The 20,191-nt window shown below is 39.6% G+C and overlaps 1 protein-coding gene and 1 long non-coding RNA gene across 14 annotated transcripts in view; one reads left to right on the forward strand and one right to left on the reverse strand.

The window, feature by feature from the left end:
• The first annotated feature begins 1,866 nt into the window (after window positions 1-1,866).
• The window catches only part of LOC137125440 (AP-3 complex subunit beta-2), a 33,765-nt gene continuing 15,440 nt past the window's right edge, over window positions 1,867-20,191 (forward strand). For 3 of the 13 annotated variants that reach the window (XM_067500896.1, XM_067500897.1, XM_067500898.1), the window contains exons 1-13: window positions 1,867-2,121; window positions 13,168-13,243; window positions 14,024-14,098; window positions 14,262-14,357; window positions 15,205-15,365; window positions 15,707-15,773; window positions 16,106-16,288; window positions 17,284-17,469; window positions 18,481-18,578; window positions 19,340-19,394; window positions 19,508-19,579; window positions 19,801-19,863; window positions 19,975-20,107. In XM_067500896.1, coding sequence (XP_067356997.1) covers window positions 2,009-2,121; window positions 13,168-13,243; window positions 14,024-14,098; window positions 14,262-14,357; window positions 15,205-15,365; window positions 15,707-15,773; window positions 16,106-16,288; window positions 17,284-17,469; window positions 18,481-18,578; window positions 19,340-19,394; window positions 19,508-19,579; window positions 19,801-19,863; window positions 19,975-20,107 — 1,378 coding nt within the window. In that variant the 5' untranslated portion in view covers window positions 1,867-2,008. Of the gene's footprint in view, window positions 2,122-5,495; window positions 6,430-13,167; window positions 13,244-14,023; window positions 14,099-14,261; window positions 14,358-15,204; window positions 15,366-15,706; window positions 15,774-16,105; window positions 16,289-17,283; window positions 17,470-18,480; window positions 18,579-19,339; window positions 19,395-19,507; window positions 19,580-19,800; window positions 19,864-19,974; window positions 20,108-20,191 lie in introns of those variants that run through there. The other 10 variants (XM_067500899.1, XM_067500900.1, XM_067500901.1 and 7 more) reach the window with 7 other exon arrangements.
• LOC137125447 (uncharacterized) lies at window positions 13,250-14,116 on the reverse strand. The gene is made up of 3 exons (XR_010914146.1): window positions 13,990-14,116; window positions 13,815-13,869; window positions 13,250-13,498 (listed from the first exon to the last, which is right to left on the reverse strand). It is a non-coding gene; the product is annotated as an uncharacterized lncRNA (long non-coding RNA).

Consider the following 20,191-nt stretch of genomic DNA (forward strand, 5'->3'; position numbering starts at 1 on the left):
TGAGGACATTTGGTTTCTTCTGCTACTGCTCATTAGCTTAGTTTCACGATAGCTACCGTTACCCGTAGTGCTCTTTTGGAAACGTGAACGCTTCTATCGCTTCTACCCCAACTGAAGGGTTTGCTGCCGCTGGTGCTACCTCCTTAAAGAGCTTGTTTGAACTCAAGAGCCCGCGAAGCTCCATGTACACCTTAAACTTTGACTGACGCCTTAATCTTTGACTGACTTGATGGCTACCTGATTCCGAAATGCAAGTTCGTCAGGGAGCTTTAGGGCAAAGAAAAAGGCGTTAACAGCTAGGTTAGCGTAGCGGTAAGTTAGTTAGCTACAAGCTAGCGTCGTGTGCTTCAAATGAGAAAGTCATGTTAACGTTACCGTCGCCAAAGTCAGTCTTTGTGTATCTGTAAACTTACGATTTAAATACCAAACTTGTTTTCTTCACCTTTTCCACACAGGCACACATTCTGTGCTGTGGATGTTTTTCTAAATGTACGTGTCTGTCCATTTCTTAGCTAAAGTAATCGGTGCCGCGCTCGCGCGCTGTCAGCTAGGAGCCATCTTGAGGACGTTGAAGTTGGCTCAGGTGGTTTTCTTTCAAATCCAAGCATCTACGGTTTTGAACACGGTCTCTATAAACCTGAATCTGACTTCAAGCACTCTTTACCCAGGTAATCACAGTAGTGGAACGTAACGACGTACATTTAGTCAAGTTACGCGACTTACTCTCAAACTGCTTGACTCTTTCTGATGCTACTGAAGCTTTTTTTTTGCACCAGTAAACAGTCGAAAGACAAACAGTAAAACAATTTAGACTGCAACAGTAAAGTTATTATATTTTGACTTGGCTTGCAAAACTGCATAAATTATATTAATGACTTTTACTAGCCCCTTAATGAACTTAACTTTTTGTACATCCACTGTAAAATGAGAAGATTGGGATGCAGTTGCAGGCGTGAGCTCTAGTTGCTTAGAGCCACGTTGCAAACCCAAATCAGATCATTCTGTAGAACATTGTAGAAAATGTTTTTTACATGTCTTAATTTTTAAGCGCCAGAATCTGTTTTCCATATGATTGTTTCGTTGCCTTCTTTTGGTAGCTTGAATTTACTTTTGCTGCCTGTGTGTACTATGCATCGAGATTGATCAATTTTGTCAATGACATGTGGCAGTAATACACTAAACCACGTGCATCTATCAAAGCTTTTCTTTCACTGTTTTAAGGCCTCTCTCAATGTTGACCCTGGATATGCAGCTCAAGGCTGCTAACAGATTCTTACGTGCAGCCGGTGTCTCCACCAAGAAGCAATAACTGAGTGAAATATTGCTGCTATGATCATTGCTGCTACTAGGTGAGTAGCAGTAGTAAACTACCTAGTAAACTACTGCTCTTTCTCTCAGGTTGTAGTTTTATTTCTACATATTAGAATAATAATTTTAATAAGGTTTGTTATCAGCAACAAACATATTTTATTTGTCAAACGCAAAAGTAGTTTTCCATTTATGTAAATAATTTGAGGCTAATAACAGGCTGTACTTGAGAAGGGTATTCCATCAATTTTTATAAAGGACACAAATAAGCTTTTTATGTTATTATGTGTGTATTACATTCTATCTATCTCTCTTTATATATATATACATATATATAGGTGGATAGAGTGAGTGATCCTTTTGGTCAATTTGATGCATTCGGGAAATTGTTGATAATTAAATAAACCTAAACACAAAACGTTACGACTTATGTGAAACCCAATCTATTTCCACATGAGATGTAAGACATTAATCTGAGAAAATGTGAAGCAAAATGTATGAAATCACATGACCAGAAGTGTCTTTCTCCTCTCCCCCCCTCTCTCCCACCCATCACCCCCCACCCCCACCTCCTCGCGCCGAGCATCCCAGAGATAGGCTGTGCGTCTGTGCGCCTTTAAGACCCGTACATCCTGCTGCCTTCTGTATTAAATCTCCATCTCTGCTCCGTGCGGGCGAGAAACGACAGAAAACCACGGCAATGTCCGCCAGCTCTGCTTTTAACGACGAGAAGGGGGGCTCGTCCAGTGTGGGGGAGCCTGAATATGGTCACGACCCGGCGAGCGGAGGGATTTTCTCTTCCGACTACAAAAGGTACGGAGCCACCTGCCTCGGTGCTGCTGTTTTTATTTGGCGTATTGTGTCGGTGGTGATGGGGTCTACACCGGCGCAGATTATGGCGGCGGAGGCGCAGTCGGATGCCGTTTCCTGTCTGTTATAAGGCACAGAAAGTGTATTTCGGTGTCAGTTTATGCAGTCATTAAAAAAAATACATTAGATTGCCCTTTGTTGATCGTGAGGCCAGTGATTGTACGCGGCGCCCGCTTCCCTCGCTGTGATTTGAGCTCCTAGTGCAAACGTAGGCCTGGTGCCCGGTGCTCGCTTGCCATGTAGGCTTGTGTTTAAAAGAATGCGAGACTGTGGTGTGTATATTGGCCGTAGTGATGTGGTGAGATGTGCAAGGCCCGGCAGAGGGGATGCCAGGCCTCAGCAGCTCCAGCTTTTCAGCACCACCCCTGCTGGACAGCGCGCAGAGCGGTGGCTTTAAAATGCTTGGTTAGTCTGAAGAAGCATACTTTCTACCCGAAGATGTCCTGGGTTCTACTACTTACTGTAGGTGCAAAAAAGGTGAAAATACCTAAGCCGAATGACTTCTAAAATATAAATAAAACTATACTGCAGATTACTTGCTTGTCCACCAGTTAATTGGCTTGATGTTTAATCAAAATAGTAATATAATCAAAGGTTAGCATCCAAATGATCTGGTGAAATGGTACATAGCCATGAAAATGTATGTTTCAGCATATATCAGATGGAGTCAAATCTGTAACTTCATGTCACTTATTATACTCACTAAAATCTACACAAAAATCACTTATAATACGTCTAAAACCATATTACAGTGAGGAAGACTTGATGGTAACTTGCCATTTTTTTTTAGGTTTTTCCTAAAACTGCACCTATGCACAATCAAGCATGTGTTGGTATTTGAGAAATGCTGTTTGCACTTTGATTGGTGGGCTTTTAAAGCAGCAGGAGACAGCTAACAGGCCTCTTAACAGAATGAATCAACAAAGCGGCTAATAATTCCAGGGCAATAGAAAGAGTCTTAAACGTGAACTACTTTTTGCTTTTAGAGTTTGATTTGACACCCAGGACGATCATCCCAAGTCTGATCAATGGACGATGGAGGAAATCAGTACACCAGTATTTTCAAAGAGTAAAGTCACTGTAGTTGGCCTTAGTTTTGACAAGTACCCTTACGGTACCTACATTAATTCATATTGAGGAAGGAAAAGTAAAGAGATTTTGGTTAGGTGTGATTTTACTGGGAGGAAGTATTGATTTTGTCTTATTTATGTCACAAGATTATATATTATATCATTTATTGCTTCAACTTGCTGCAGTAATCTTCATCACTTTTTTCTGTACCAATACACTTAGGTTGGGAAACAGAATGGTTGTTTAATTTAAAATGTTACATCTAATTCACCTGAATGTGGCCGTACAGTAAAATTTAGGAATCTCTTCAGATAATATGTTACAGAGTTTATTTCTTCCAGCTTTTACTTTGGTAATTGCTGTGAGCCATTTAAAGTTTTTTTCTTTGGTCATTCTAATTGTTTTTGAAACCAATTGATTGAAGCATTGGCCCTTTAGGGTCTTGTGTAACCAGCATCCTGCTGCTTTTTTCTACACACGTTCTCTATGTGTACATGTCAGTGTAAAAACATGTGAAACGGTGTTATGTGCCTACTGTTATGTTGCATCACTGAAATCAGAAATGAAACTATCAGGTCCAGCAGCAGCATCAACAGCTGCTTCAACAGAACTCAAAAATAAAAGCACTGCATTAACACAAACCACCAGCAGATGGAGCTCATTGCTCATAGTTGCCAGAATTAAGTGCTGGGAACTGTGACCTTTGGCTTGGGATTAGGGGGTTTTGGCTTGATGCTGTTTGTCAAACGTTAGTCATTCATTTTTAACAATATGTATTTAAATCAACATATACTAATTTTTTCCAATTCAGGCTGACTGTAATGTAGATCTGTGTTTGCAGACCTCGAGGTCTCCTCAGTGAAGGAGGACTAACCAGTTTGTCTGTAAACATGACAGTGGAAGCAGTGACTCGACCTTCACTGTCATCAAACACGACAGATGTGGACTGTTGGTTTAGTCCTTACGCCATGTCAGTCTCTCTGAATAAATGCCCTTGCCCTCTTAGAAGTGTTTACTGTCCTTCAGTGCAAAAGGACTGTGTTAAGTTTAATATGACACATCTATGTTGTTTGTCAGGCAAATGGTTAATGAATGTCAAAAATGGCCTTTTAAGGGAGAAGCTCAACATTTTGAAAATGTCTTTCAGCTGAGATTTGAATGTGAAAAGCGCTGCAAGATTCATTTAACATAATGAAACAAATGATTTTTAATGTGTTAATCAATAAGCTTTAGAGGTGCTGGTATAGATTTTGTTTCATTTGCATAAAGCCATGCTGGCTGTCAGCAGCTCCTTTTTGTGTGCCTCATGTCACCTTTTGTTTAGCACTCAGTCTGAGTTAGTTCAGCTTTATTTTTTTAGGAGATGTCACAGAGATCAAGATTTTCAAATTACGAATGTAGAGAACATACTTTATGCATATTAAGAAAACAATACAACTATACAGTTATCTCACCAAAACAACCATGAAACGCACCAATCGACAAACTAACACTGGTTAAACAATAACACATTTACTGGTAAAATGAGCTACAGTAAGAAAGCAGTAAAATGTCTCAGAGGAATTAAGTTTCTTTTACTGCAAGCTTTGCAGTATTGGAAGCCAGTCTTCACCAGTTCAGAGTTGGATTAAAGAACTCATCATAAAAGGTTTATACATTCCTTTTGATACTTTAGGCTGGAGAATTCAAATCCTCTGCACTGCAGCCAAATCAGAGGCAAAACTTTTGACATGAAAGGGAGTAAATTTAAATGAGTAGGACAGCGGGAGTCTTTTGTAGTCAAAATGATAAAAGATTTAGAACTGTATCCTTGTACAAGGTTTTAAATAATTGCTGTGATGTTTTTTATTTTTGTGCAGGAAGAACATTTCTCAAATGCATATTTAATACTTTTTACAGGACCATAGGACACTCCAAGTCTTAATGTAACAAACCATAAATGCTGCATTTCTTGTTGACATCATGGGTTTAAAATCTTGACAAGCAAATGTCAACATATCGTGACTGAGCTGTTACAGATTACAGCCGTATGTGAATTGTGCTCCAAGGCAGTTATTTTGGTTTGAGCCAAAAAGAAATGAGTGGGAGAGAAAGAGAGAAAGATGTCCTTATCACGACACCACCAAGAAAGCTGAGTCATGGAAGGCGAGAAAAAAAAGGCACCACACTGAATATTAAAAATGAATAAGCAAGGACAAATTTTAAACATAATGAGCAAGAGCAGCGAGGAATATTTAAAAGCAGCTGTCGGGTATCAGCAAAGGTCTGTTGGCAGTGAGATGGACCCGAGAAAGAAAGCTGTGATAGAGTGGGTGTTAACATGAATGAAGGAGAATTCTGCCTGGGAAGAGCGAATAGGTGGACCACGGACGACAAGGGGGCTGTGATAACGTGGCACAAGATGGGAGAGGCTGTTTCATTGTTAAAGAGCAGGGATATGTGTATGTGGACACACTGTGTACACACACAGAGGCAGAAAGAGGCTGGTGCAGCAACAGGAACCACATGAGCTGCGGGAGGAGTCGCAAGAGGAGAGGCTTCGTGGCGAACAAAACTCCACGCCCCTCTCTGCCAAGCATCCATTTACTGAGTAGCCGACGTCTGCTGCTTCATTGGATGCGTAAAGAGTCAGCAGTAACGGGAGGAAAAAACTGGATTTGGATTACAGCACTCTGGCAGGAAAGTATATCAACCTTGCCATATACCTAACCTCAGAGGGAAGGGGTATTTATAACACAGCCTCTTAATAAAGCTGCTGTTTGCTGTGTGGAACTGGAACTCTCTTCAGGATCTTAGGAATTTCATTGCATTACTATTTACTCCCAAGTCTGCCCAGGATTCTACAGGTTGCTCTTGAGCACTTGGTTGAGTTTCAAACATGACCACTATGCAAAGGCTCCTGCAGCTGCCAGTGAATGCAGTGAACATTGTGAAGACGGTGCAGAGCCAGGTTCAGGGCCAGGAGGAAGACAAAAGCCCCGTGCTGACCCCTGACAGCGGGCAGCAGGCATGGTACAGCGCCCTGCAACCCGATGAGCTACGCCACCTCCGATCTTGGGGTACAGGTGGAGGAGGAGGAGGTGGTGGAGGTGGTGGTGGAGACCAGGAGGAACGAGGAGCATTGGAGGAAGGCGGTGGAGGTGGCGGAGGTGGTGGCAGCTTCCAAACTCAGCCTTTGCGGTAGGATGATCCAGGCCTGTTCTAACCTTTCACACTGCAGTTACATTTAGGGGCATTAAGCTGCTTTCTTTTTGGGGGAGATTATAATAAGTGCAACTAAATGATGAGCCAAGTCAACCAAGGAGGCAGTAATCCCTACGTTCTTACGGGCCTTAAGTTGACTGTTGACAACAAATATTTAGCTTTTGTACAATGAAATATTTAATCATTTTGTGTGATCGGGTTTCTAAAATGACCTTACTCTTTCAAGAACAACTTACAGCTCACAGACATATGGAACATATGTATGTATGACAAGGTCTTACAAAGCGGACAAATCATGCTTTGCCGCAAAGGGGACACAAGATAAAAAGTCATAGCAGTCCAACAAAAACTGAAGGCAGAAAAAATGTAAATACACTTTAGGGCTACAACTAATGATTATTGTTATTATTGTTTAAGGTATGTTTTCGTTAATAGATTGTATGTTTTATAAAATGTCCGAACATATTGACAGTGTTTTACTGAAACCCAAATGTCGGTTGTGCATCCAACAACCCAAAAGCCAAAGATACTCAGTTTACAGAGCCAAAGGTTTCAGCAGAAAGAAATAATGGCCTTTCCCTGAAGCAGAAAGTTTTGTTAGAAAGTGACTTAAGCGGATAATTCAATAGCAAAATAGATGCTTTAGCTGAATTATTTTAACCAAATATGATGTAAAACTTATTAGAGTTTATTAAAGCCATAGACAAAAGTGTGAATATGGACTTCATTGAGAAATGCAGTAGAGTTGGTTGAAAATCAGATTCTTTCGAATTTTACAAGGTGAGAGGTCGACTGAAGTGCAGTCTTTGTTGGTTTCTTCAAGCATTTTTGGATCTTTCATAATAGAAAGACTCAGATTATGTAAAACAAGTCTTTCACTAAGATTCACGCAAATACATTTTCCTGGCTACCCCTGTCACGCTACTGCAGTCATGCGGCTTTTTGTAAGCGAAATGAGAAGCCATTGCTTCTGAAATTGTATTGTTGAACACTGGTCTACGTCCATGAAAGGGTTCCAGCTGGACAGCCCCGGTGATCTCTTGGATTCGGTGCCAGGTAACCTGACCACCGGAGCACTCTGTTGTACCACAGTGGACTAAATAATTCAGAGCTGTTTGTAAATTCAGCTGTTGTTCGGCAGGACAGGACAAAATCCAGAGAAACGAGAGCAGCGGTGTTGGTGTAGAATTACTGTGGGTCCTTGGGGCACCAACAGAGAAGCCTAAACCCAGCCACAGGGTTGCTTTTCATGTACTGGGCTCGTTGCAGCTAATTCCAGCCAGGCTGTTTTACAACTCCACACATATACCAAGAACAGTTCCTGCAGGAATAGTTTTCACTCTATAACAAACAAGCTGACATCTATTTTATCTTCTGTAGTAAATTTATTTGTCTGCCTGAGCCTTTTACACATATACTCCTTGTGCAGTCTGGACTTCTTCCCTTTCATCTGACATTTTGTACTTTTCATGATATTCCACTAGCTCGGTGACACCAGGCTAGAACAACAAAGCAGTATTTATCAGCATGACAACACAACAAGTTAGGCAGCAACAAATCAGGATCATCACTAGTATTACAGGGATAAACTTAAATGGACCCCACCCTCCCAACACACCTCGCAACACAACCTGAATATGAAGAAGGGACCCCACACTGGGGATTTGTCTTGTGCCAAAACATGTTGGACTTCATGCATCTTGTGGCTGATAGTTGGCGAAGAGGTATCAGCTAAGAACTTGGATAGAATCCACAGTATCTGCTCCATATTGTCCCAGAACAGGGGTATTGGCATTAGAGGGTTATGTGCCCACTTGAAGCTGTTGTTGTTGTGTCCTATATTGTAATGCTTGAGATTGAATGTAAGGACAAGTTTTTTCCTCCTGGCTCGGTTAACTATGCAGAGGGGTTGCACAGACATAGTCAGCATCAATTATTACAGGTGGGACAGTAATCTGTCTCCTGGGCACATCCATTGCATAATGTGCTTCAGATATGTAATGGAATAGGTGGAAAGCTAGAAGTCACATATCTAACAATGTGTCCAGTTATACACTCCCACCACATTCACAGCATATGTAGTACTGCAGCCTACAAATGGACTATTTTGTGACGGGGAAACTGAGTGGTCGCACAGCCTGCCAATGGCTGATAAGAGGCTTTGTGGGGATACAGACTGCGCGGTACTAAAGGTTGCGACCTTTTTCCCTCTTTTCCTCTTTCTTTCTTATTTTCAACCATTGAAACTGTTTGTTTTATCACCGGACAGATAATACTGTAGGCCTGAACACCTTAACTAGTGGTGAAAAAAGGATTTGTTGTCATAGAGTTTCAACAGTGTCACATTTTTATTATTTATTATTGTACTTTAAATTCTGATGCCATTCCTGTTACTCTTCATGCACAACTTTTCCACATCTAAAAATTTGCAGACAATTTTACTAGGTTGGATGTTTGCCCACCGCCACAGCAAATGTAATCAGTGTTTTCGGGTGCAGTTTTAATTAGATTTCGTAAAGATCTGTTTGTCTTCAAATAAGCCATGTGCATTTCTGTCTCCTCATTAATTAGTGAGGCTGATCGATGTGGAACATTAACATAAGCTGTACAATAAATAAAGCCTTTGGTTGGTACATTTCTGTACCCTGCTATTACATTTTGACAAGTAAACATTAGAAGTGGAGAATTATGAGAACTAATTATGAAACTTTGGAGATCATCAGAATTTTTTCCTGCTTCATAGAGAGATGGATTTTTTTTTTTGTTATGAGTGAACGTCTCCAAAACTATCAGATGGATTGTTATGGGATAGAAACACACATTGCAGCCCCTTGATGACCTCTTAACTTTTCATTTAACAACTTTCTTACCTATAAGAGCTGTGGCTGTAACACTTCATAAATCTGTTATATCTTTTTTACGCTCAGTGGCCACTTTATTAAGTACACCTGTACAATCCAATGCAATCCAATACAGCAGCTCTGCTCCTCTTATAAGGCACTTCAGTAAGCCTCCACTAACCACTTCAACCTCAGTAATAAACAGAGGGTAAAATTATCACCTTTCTGACAGTTTCAACTTAAAAAACTGAGAAATTATAATATTGTAAAGGTAAAATTCATGGCAGAGCTGCTGTATTAGATTGCATTAAATTGTACAGGTGTACCTAATAAAGTGGCCAGCAAGTGTACAATATGTCTATCATCTTTGTCTGGGTCTTCACAAAAGTAGGAAAATGTTTAACTAAACAACAAACTTGCCAAAGAATTCAAAAAGATATGTCACCAGAAGCTGCTTTTGGGTTATATTTAGATTTTTTAATTTCTTTTTTAAACTCATGCAGAAACTGAATGAAATAACAATTCAGGTTTCAGAGCAGGTTTCAGGCTATAATAATGGGACTTATTGATAGAAATATTCACATATCTGCAGTGGACAACTTCACAGAGAGAAATGAACCAGTGAGACCTTCGTTTGTGTTCATGTTGCTCATCTCATGTCTGGATTTTTCAGAGCTTTGAAAAATCTTAGCTCTGGATTTTTTTCCTTCTTTTAAAATTTGTCTTGCACCACGGTCACCACAGTTGTACTCTAGAAACCAGCATCACTCACTTTACTACTCAAGTCCAAAAATAATCTCTCAGAAAACGATACTATCAGATTCAATTTGACAATCTTTAATAAATTTAGGAGTTGAAGTGCATGATTAAGTCAACTGTGTTATTCATGCAATGCAGGCCTTTACACTTTGAAGCTTGGAGACAACATTTTTCTCTCATGGAAAAACACGCACATACACACATGCACTCACACACACACACACACACGCACACGGGTAAACACACTTTAAACTCAGGGCAGAGTCGTGATAAATCAAGTGTGTTCTGCAGTGGCCACCTCCTCACCCCACCTCCTCCATTCACTGTTGTCACACAACCAAAACAGATGGAGTACTATTTGTTGTATACCCCAGCAGCTTCCCACTCATGCAGAGAAATTATGTAAAATATTTGGGTTAAACAGTATAGCATTGCATAGCATTCGTACTATGGGTTTCTGTGTGCTTTAAGTAACACATAAATGTTTAAAAAAATCTGAGACAGTACTCTCCAAACCATTTTGTTCTTGTTGAAACAACTCTAATGGGTAGACCGGACAAACAAAACTAACTTTTTTAGTATACCTACATAAAAAAGTGTTTAACTTTTTATACAAGAGCACTCACTGTCATTTGTTTTACAAATGCACTGATCAGTGTTTCCTCAGCTCAGAGCCACAGACCATCAGTCCCTCTTGGAAACTCTTTCAGATCTAACAAAGGTTTAGGAAGCCAGGAAATCACTTAACTTAATCTTATTGCATCCTTTGTTGCCGTGGAAACTACTGGGAGAAAATGTGCAGCTCTGCAGCTATTTAATCATCCCACCCACCATGGGGCAAACAGAACCCATATGCACGACCCCAAAATGACATGTGCTATAGTTAAAACTCATCGTCAGTTTGGTAGTTTAGTTTTGTTATGAAAAAACTAGATTGTGGCCACTCTGAAATTAATAAAACCTTTAGTTTCATCCACAAACTGGACTTTTATTCATCCAGCTTTATGTTTCAGCAGCCTGCCTGCCTAAAACTTGATTATTGAGCAACAATAGGAAATTATTTGCTACACTGTCATATTTATAGTGTAGAACAGTTCTAGTACACATCATGTCTGTAAAAACGAATGAAAATGAAATTATGATGGTCATAGAACTGGTTGTAACATTTTCATAGTAGTATCACAACATTTGATTATTACAGCCCATTTCACACAGATTTAACACAGCTTTTTCGACTGATTCACATTGATCCTATTTAAAGTGGTCCTTACATCTTCAGTACCCACAGTAGTCTATCTGCAGTCAATACCAGTTAAAGCAGGGATATGGATTTTAACAATCTCAGCAGAAAATTATCACTGAAATTAGCAGAAGCTGTATGTTTTTTTTTAATTGAGTTTCAGTAGAATAAGATGGTGGACTGCAGAGTTAGACTTAATATAAAGATAGCTAGGGTAAGGCAATAGGGTGGAGTGGTTAGTGTTAAGGAAAGTGATTTGGTCATGGCGATACACTACAGAAATGAATGCACATCTGCTTAGCTCCAAGCTGCAGGCAGTTAAATCTGTTGAACACAGTGGATTATTTAACAGCTAAAGGTTTAAAAAATTTCCCTGAGTCCTTGGTAGAGCATATAGACATAAGAGTTAGTGAATATTGAACTATATTCATCAGTTGGAGAAAGTCATGAGTTCTAATTAATGCTGTTGTTGTGTAAAAAAACAGCTGTTTCCTAAAACATTTTGCAGACAGGTGATGTGTCATTTCTTTTCTGCTGCCCCCAGTAGGCAAAGATCATTACATAGAGTCGTTAACTAATGCACATGACAAAATTAAATGTCCTTGTTGCTTTAAAGCAGCATATTTAATGTCACTTTTATATATGTTTTTGTTTATTCCAAAAATATAAAAGTACAAAAAGCATTTAAAATGGCACCAGACATCAAGAGCAGATGCTACTTAATAGTTCAATGGTTTACATGAACCAGAAAAGGTGAAGTAATTATTGGTTTCTGTTGGTTACCAATAGAGGGCAGAGGAACCGATAATTTGCCTGTCTGCCATTGATCAGTAGTTGATGCTCTTTATCTCAGGAGCTTCAGCAGCGATCCTGTCTGCACCAGTCTGTTGCCTCTGTCTAACTGCTGTTTGCAGGTGGAATCTGTCAGTGTCGTTCTTGTGTGTTTGCTCTGCGGCGGGTGGAGGTGTGAGCTCACAAAAAGACCCTGCTCGTCATGTGTGATGTGACCGGTTTGTTTCCATTGTCTCAGGAGTCATAGATCTACGTAGATGAAGATTTACATGGAAACTGGGTTTCAGTAGCTTGGATGCAGAGCAGCCGCTTTTGTCCGTGTAAAAACAAATAGAGACAAACTCTAGGTGATATATTCTTTGGTTATAGAAATGCTTTGTTTTGAAGTAAGAAACAATGCTAACACACCACTGTGTGATAACCATGGTGCCCAGAAGATCACTCCTCAGTAACAAACATTCAATATTACTTTACTTAACAGTTTTAAACAATCCATGCTATAAATACATTTGAGGTGCTACAAAAATGTCGTAATTTGCATTGAGGAGTCTTTTTATGAGGTTTTTGTGGATTATCTTGACATGACTTCATTTTAACCCCCTTCACAGACTGGCCTTTACTTTACATTTTTCCCCAAACACCATAAACTGTCCATGATGATTGAAGCGTAATTGCATTTATTCACATAATGATTGTTGGCTGGATGCTGAAGTATTAAAAACTGACACTGTGTGACTGTGTGTGCACTTGACCCTCCTGGCTTTGCATTCGCATCCTGAAAAAAATGTTTCAGATTTAATTCATATCTAAACAGAATCTCTCGGTGAGAAAGCAACATGTTTTCGGGATTATCTCACTTTCCAATAGCCCTGGCTTCATGAGCTGCATTTTCAAATGATTCCATATTTTACAACCTCGATTTTCCGCTTCAAAGAGAATGATTTCTGGGTCACACTTGCAGACTTGTAACATGTTTGTATTTCTTGTTTGAAGCCTCTGTAATTAGAGTCTTTTGCTGTTTTACAGTTCTCTGCAATAAATCTTAACAACATGTGAGCTAATTTTTTGAGTTTTCTTCTTCAGACATGATGACTTAAAGGAGATGCTGGACAGCAACAAAGACTCCCTGAAGCTGGAGGCAATGAAGCGCATCGTGGCTGTGAGTACAAATAATTTTTACTATGGGATGTAGCTGATCAGGGGCGGCTGTAGCTCAGTTGGTAAGACATCCACGGACCACAGGGTCAGGGGTTCGATCTCTGTCCCGGCTATAAGTTTCTCTGGGCAAGACACTGAACCCCTAACAGCCCGCTCCCATCCCCAGCTGTCAGGAAGGGCATCTGGCGTAAAAAGCTGTGCCAAATCAGCATGCCGACAATGATCCGCTGTGGCGACCCTGAACTCACGGGATAAGCTGAAAGGAAAAAAAAAAAAAGGGATTTAGCTGATTGGCAGGTACAGCTGCACATTGAGATACAAAAATACAGAAGTGTGAAGGTTTTGAGCAAATCCGTTTATTTGTATTTAAAGCACAAAACTTCCTCTTGGTACAAAATGTAATTTCGGAATTTTGATGTAGATATCTGTAAAATCCTGCACTAATGAGAGACACAGATCAAATTCCAGCTACAACTGTAGTGTAGCTAAGATCTTAAAGCTGCGAAACACAGATGATAAAACCACAGTGGCAAGAAAATCAGACTGCACACTCAGCTGTTTAATATTCATACTCTGTGTCAGATTTGCTCTGTCTAAGGCTCCACGTCCAAATCTTCATTCATTATCCTGGCAGGACAGAGAATTTGAAAGAGTTGGAAAAACATCAAAATAAAGTTAAATAAAACAAAAAGTACCATTTTACATTCCAGTATGCGCTAAATGATTGCAACACTTCAGAAATGTCACCTTGTTAAAACCTCATGGTGTGTTTTCTTTGCAGATGATCGCCCGAGGTAAAAACGCATCAGATCTCTTCCCTGCTGTGGTGAAGAATGTGGCCTGTAAAAACATAGAGGTTTGTAATGAAGCCAGCTTTATGCTGTCATATGTGATCATTTTCTTATGCTTATATAATTTGTATACTTTATATTTTAGTTTATTTACTTTGCTTTCATGTAATTCATGCAATGTCACTTTTTTTTGTCTTCTCTTTCCCTTTTTCTTGCTCCTCACGCTAGGTAAAGAAGCTGGTCTATGTTTACTTGGTGCGTTATGCTGAGGAGCAACAGGATCTCGCTTTGCTCTCAATTTCCACTTTCCAGCGAGGACTAAAGGTAAAACCGGTTTCACATGTGTCGATTCCCTCCGCTTTTGATTTTCCCTCTCAACTTGAGGGTCTAATATTAATATATTCCATCCGTCCATTATCTGTAACTGCTTATCCTGTGTTGGGTGGCGGAGGGGCTGGACCCCATCTCTGGACAGGTTGCCAGTCTATCTCAGGGCCAACACAGAAGGACACGCACAGACAGACATCCATTCACATACCTGTGCAATTTCGCACAGGTATTCAAGGAATCATAATGTTAGTTGGATTGCTGTCAATATTTGTTCCTTATTAAGTTTCCTAAAGAATAAACTGTAATGAATTGGATATTTTTCAATTTCTGTAGCACTGCCACAAAGTTAAAGATCCAACTTCGCCGCGCTGAATCAAATCAAACCACATTAATTTATACAGCCCAAAATCACAAAGCATGAATTTGGTTTAAGGGGTTTTAGAGTACAATAGCAATGACCTTCTTCCTTAGATCCTCGAATCGATCCTCGAATAGACAGGTTCCCCCAAAAAACTTCCTAATGGGAGAGAAAAGGTTTTTCATTGTTGTACAATATTTTGGATTATAATTACATTTCTGCAAACTTGATATCTAATTACTGTAGCTCTACTTTTTAGAACTAATTGGAAATATTACCTTACTAACATGCCAAACTAAAATGCACATGGTTAATATTATTATGAGCATGTTAGCGTGATTGTGTCATCATTACCTCAAAACATGGGTGTGGCCTGACGCTCCTCTAGGGGCTTAATAACTCTTGCATGAGCCATGCAAATGCACCTTGTCAGCCAATGGCAGAAATATTGCTTTTTGATTTTTTTCCTCTGTACTTTTGCAGGATCCGAACCAGTTAATACGAGCCAGTGCTCTGCGTGTTCTCTCCAGCATCCGAGTCACTATCATCGTCCCTATTATGATGTTGGCCATCAAAGAAGCCGCTTCAGATATGTCTCCATATGTCAGAAAGACTGCTGCACACGCAATTCCTAAACTCTACAGGTGACTTATCACGTTTTAGTTTTTCTCACCGCAGTGAACTCGAAATTTTGTTTGATTTATGAATTAGAGCTGGAAGTTTTTTAGAATTTATAGGCCACTTTGCAGCTTTCTACACCGCAGCAATCTTCAGATTCATAACCACAAGGATAAAATTAAATGTACCTGACATGTTGCCCTTGTAAAATTAAAGCTCTTTATGGTAGCGGAAGGCACATCCTTCAGAAAGCCATTATTGTTCTGGCAGTTATATCCATGTGTTTTTACTCTTGAGTATTATTTTAGCTACAACTGATTGCCAGCTCTTTCCCGCACCTGGGTGATTTATCCCTCTTTGCTCTCAGTTTGGATCCAGAACAGAAGGACCAGCTGATTGAAGTTATAGAGAAGCTCCTCGCAGACAAAACCACGGTGGGTTTTTTATCCTTTGTTCACTTAGTTGATTCAGCCTTTATTCACCAGATTTTACTCGGCAACTGCAAATACAAGTTTGAAAAGCGCAGAGTGCAGAATTGCATCAGGCTGAAGATTCAACACACCAGTTGTTCCAAGGCTTATTATTTGTTTAACCCCTGTCCCTCTTTGCCTTTAAGTTTTTGCATGATCTGGGGTGTAATTTGCAACTGAAATATACCAAACATAGACGAATTCAGTGACCATTTACAGGAGTTTTATATGTACTGTAGGTTTTGTATGAATGAACAGTACAGTATATAAGCTGTGCGGTTAATAATGTGCTGCAGCTGGTGGCAGGAAGCGTTGTCATGGCTTTTGAGGAGGTGTGTCCAGAGCGCATTGACCTGATCCACAAGAACTACCGGAAGTTGTGTAACCTCCTGATCGATGTGGAGGAGTGGGGGCAAGTGGTCATCATAAACATGTTAACCCGCTACGCAAGGACCCAATTCCTAAACCCAAACATCAACGTGAGTCCAATTTCATTTCTTAAAATTGTTATGTTGTTTAAGTGTTAAAGAGCCAAAATCTTTATTTTGCAGTGAAATAAAACACATAAGGCAGTTAGATTATTTGATTATCAGAATTGTCGTGAATTCATTTTCTGACCAATTCTGACTAATTGAGCTGGAAATATTACAATTATAGTGGGCAAACACATTTTTTTGTTGATTTTTATTGTTTGCACAGCTAAGTCTAATATATTTATTCTAATATGTTTTAATTTATGGGCACTGTGTGTATTATGTTAACACAATAAAAAAAAGTTAAGACTTAAATGTAAATTACTAATATGTACCTTGACACAGCTGACACTGTATAGCACTGTGATTAATGTGATTACTTAAAAGATTATATACAAATTTGTGGCATGTTGCAGAAGTCCAAGCAAACACATAAAACCTAGAAAGAACTTTAGGAACTGTGTATTGTCACCTACAAGTAATTTGCATAGGAATTGGATTTGAGGAGATTACTGTGCAACAAAAGTGTATAGGTACTTTTTTGTTTGGAGTAATTTTCTAGTTCTGCCATTTGGTGTGCAGAGGTACAAATTGAAATCATTCCCTCACCATTTTCCTTTTTCACTTTTGCCAACTTGATGATTTCTTTCTCTATATTTATCATTTTTCAGACCCACCTGTCAATTTGTTTTCTCACGAGCAACTAGTACTGAATTGAGAAATTATTCATGCTGTGGGGAACATTGTTATTGTAGTAATTCTCAGTCTATTGAGTGACAAATTGCTACAACTTGCACTGCATTTTTGTCTAACACTGCAAGGTCTAATGTTAATGCTTTTTGTGCAAATTGATGCTTATTAATAAACCTATTCAAGAGCAAATTACCATCTGGTGACTTCTACGGACTTTTTATGCAGCCAACTAGTCTCAGTGCAAGAGAGAGAGTTCTGTCTTCATTCTGTTAGTCTTCAAATACCCTGTTTAATCTCTGTCTCTGCAGGAGTCTCTACTAGAAGAGGGAGGCGGTGGAGAGAAGACTTTTTATGGCTCGGATGAAGACGAGGAGGAAAAAGAGAAGAAAGCTGAGCCTGCTGCTATGGCCAAGAGGAAGCCGTATGTGATGGACCCAGACCACCGCCTGCTGCTGAGAAACACAAAGCCACTGCTGCAGAGCCGCAACGCAGCTGTAAGACCATTATACACAGTTTTACATCAGTATAACACAGCACAGACCATTAACTCTCCTTTGAGTCAGTTGCCATGGCAGAGATTATAATTGTTTTCTCTCAGACATTTTTTCTACGCTGAGCCGCAGGTTGGTGTTGTGTGTAGTCTACATCTGCAGATATGCAGCCTTTGTTCATTTAAATCCATCCAGCTGAAGAGTCCTTGAACAAAACACTTAATCAACGCTGACCTCTCTCCCCGAAATGGGAACAAGTGACACTTTCCCAAAGGAAGCATCATAAAGCCTCACACCATGTCAGTGCTGCCCCGGTCAGCTTGGGTGGCCTGTTTTGTTCCATGTTAAATGTTATCAAACCCACTCATCACACATTACTCTGACGTTTTGATGCTTCTGCTTCTAGGCTACATAAAAATGACAAAACACACTTTGACAATAACTCTGTTCCTCAGCTAACACAGCATTGAAGCCATCTTTTAAGTAACAGTGGACTTTTCGAATGTGAGCCAGAAAGCCAGATGTTTCCCACAGGAGTAGACAGAGAACAAAAACGGGACTAGAAGTGAATATTGAAATGTTATTTTCTCTAAATTAATGCAAATATTGCTCCATGTGTTGACATGTTAGCCAGAATCCTATAAGATAGAATGTCAGTGTTGTATTTACAGCTTGTTGTGTAAAAGACCTCAGACACACAAACTTAAATGACTCATTGCCAGATCATTTCTTGGGCTTTAAATAACTCTTCACACTTGTTAAGAAAAGGGCAAAGCAGGTTTTGCTTTAGTTTTTTCATGCATATTCAACACATCAGCCAAATAAATCAAATAGATTTCACATCTACAGTGCAACATAAGGCAGGGTATGGCAGCGATGCTTTAGTAACGAAGTGTGGTTTTCACTGAAGGGAGTCAGTATAGTGTATCCAGCTTTTCACTGGATTTTATTTTGTGAACTTATATCTCTGCCTATGACATGCTTTTCCCTTTTCTTATCCTCTGCCAATTCCAGGTGGTGATGGCTGTGGCTCAGCTGTATTTTCATCTTGCCCCCAAAGCAGAGGTTGGGGTAATCGCCAAGGCCCTTGTCCGTCTCTTGAGGAGCCACAGGTGAACTGTCTATAATATCAGATACATTGTCATAACAGATTGATATGCTATATATATTTTTAAAACTAACTCAGTTTTCTGAAGTCAGCCCCTTTACTAGGGGCTGAGAATGAAGCTAATTTTGAAAACAATGAGAGCTGCATTTATCAGTCTCACTAGAAAAGGTACAAAAATAAAACAAGTCAAAGTGCGAACACAATGCCGAGCAAAATGCAATGAGAGAAAGCTATAATGACCATGAAACTCAGCAAAGTGGAAAATGCCATGACAACAAGAACATGACAAGTGAGGGTTGTAAAATAAATGGCTATCGCCCTGAAGCTAAAAGTGAAATTAAACAGGGAGCTCAGTGAGACTGAGGTAAACATAAAAGCATAAACCATAAGGAGTGATGATGGCACGTAGGTGGCTTCTTGGCTGTAAGTCCTGCAGATTGTCAGCTTCTTATTGAATGTATGCCCTTGTGGGTCTAGGTGTGCTGTAATGGGATTATCATTCAGAAACCACCAAACAGTAGCATCTCTCTGTGGGGTATTGTCAGAAATGTTTTCCACGGTGCAATGCTTCAATAAACTTCATTATTTGTACTGTTTAGAGTCAGAGACAAAGCTCCTATATTGGTTGCTGCTAAATGAATGATAGATATATAACAATAGTCACACACCTTAAAAAAAATTTTTTGGCCTTGTTTGTGTTCCAGAATATTCTGTTTTCTAGTTGTGTTTTCCACTGAGCTCTCCACTTTTTGTCTTTTCCTCCAGTGAAGTTCAGTACGTAGTTCTTCAGAATGTAGCAACGATGACCATCAAGAGAAGGGTGAGCTACATCTGCTGGTGTTTTGGGTGTTATTGACCATGAAATTAAACTCTAATCAAGCTGCATGTTCACTTGAAATTTTTTTTTTTTTTTTCCATCCCTATGGTTCACAGGGGATGTTTGAGCCATACTTGAAGAGTTTCTACATCCGCTCCACCGACCCAACCCAGATCAAAATCCTGAAGGTACTTTTCTAATCTGTTCTACTCTGTTGTTCCTTTGGTCTAAATGGCCATAAATATTTTCTCATTTATCTTAATTCTGAATCAGTGGAGGAATATTGCCATGACAGGAACAGAAAAAAAGGTTAAACTGATGTTTTTAGACACACTGTCAGAGTGCATTTTGTGGTGGTGCCGATGAATTTTGCATCGTTTAGAATAACTGCTTTTTTTTTCTTCTGCAGCTTGAGGTTCTTACCAATTTGGCCAATGAGACCAACATTTCCACCATTCTCAGAGAGTTTCAGGTACAGTAAGTCTGCTGAGCTTTAGATGTTTTGTTAAGAATGAGTGAATGAGAATGAGAATGAGTGAATGCTAGCAGCAGTCATCTTTACTTGTTGGTTTTTCTCCCACAGACATACATTAAAAGCATGGATAAAGACTTTGTAGCTGCCACAATTCAAGCCATCGGTCGTTGTGCTACCAACATTGGCGAAGTGAGGGACACATGTCTTAATGGCCTAGTGCAGCTGCTGTCCAACCGCGATGGTATTTTTATGTGATATGCTTTGTTTATATTATAATGGAGCACAATAATACAGATAGCAGCATGAGATAATGGATCAACAATTT

The sequence above is a fragment of the Channa argus genome, chromosome 4 (assembly GCF_033026475.1).
Source record: "Channa argus isolate prfri chromosome 4, Channa argus male v1.0, whole genome shotgun sequence".
NCBI classification, from domain to species: Eukaryota; Metazoa; Chordata; class Actinopteri; order Anabantiformes; family Channidae; genus Channa; species Channa argus.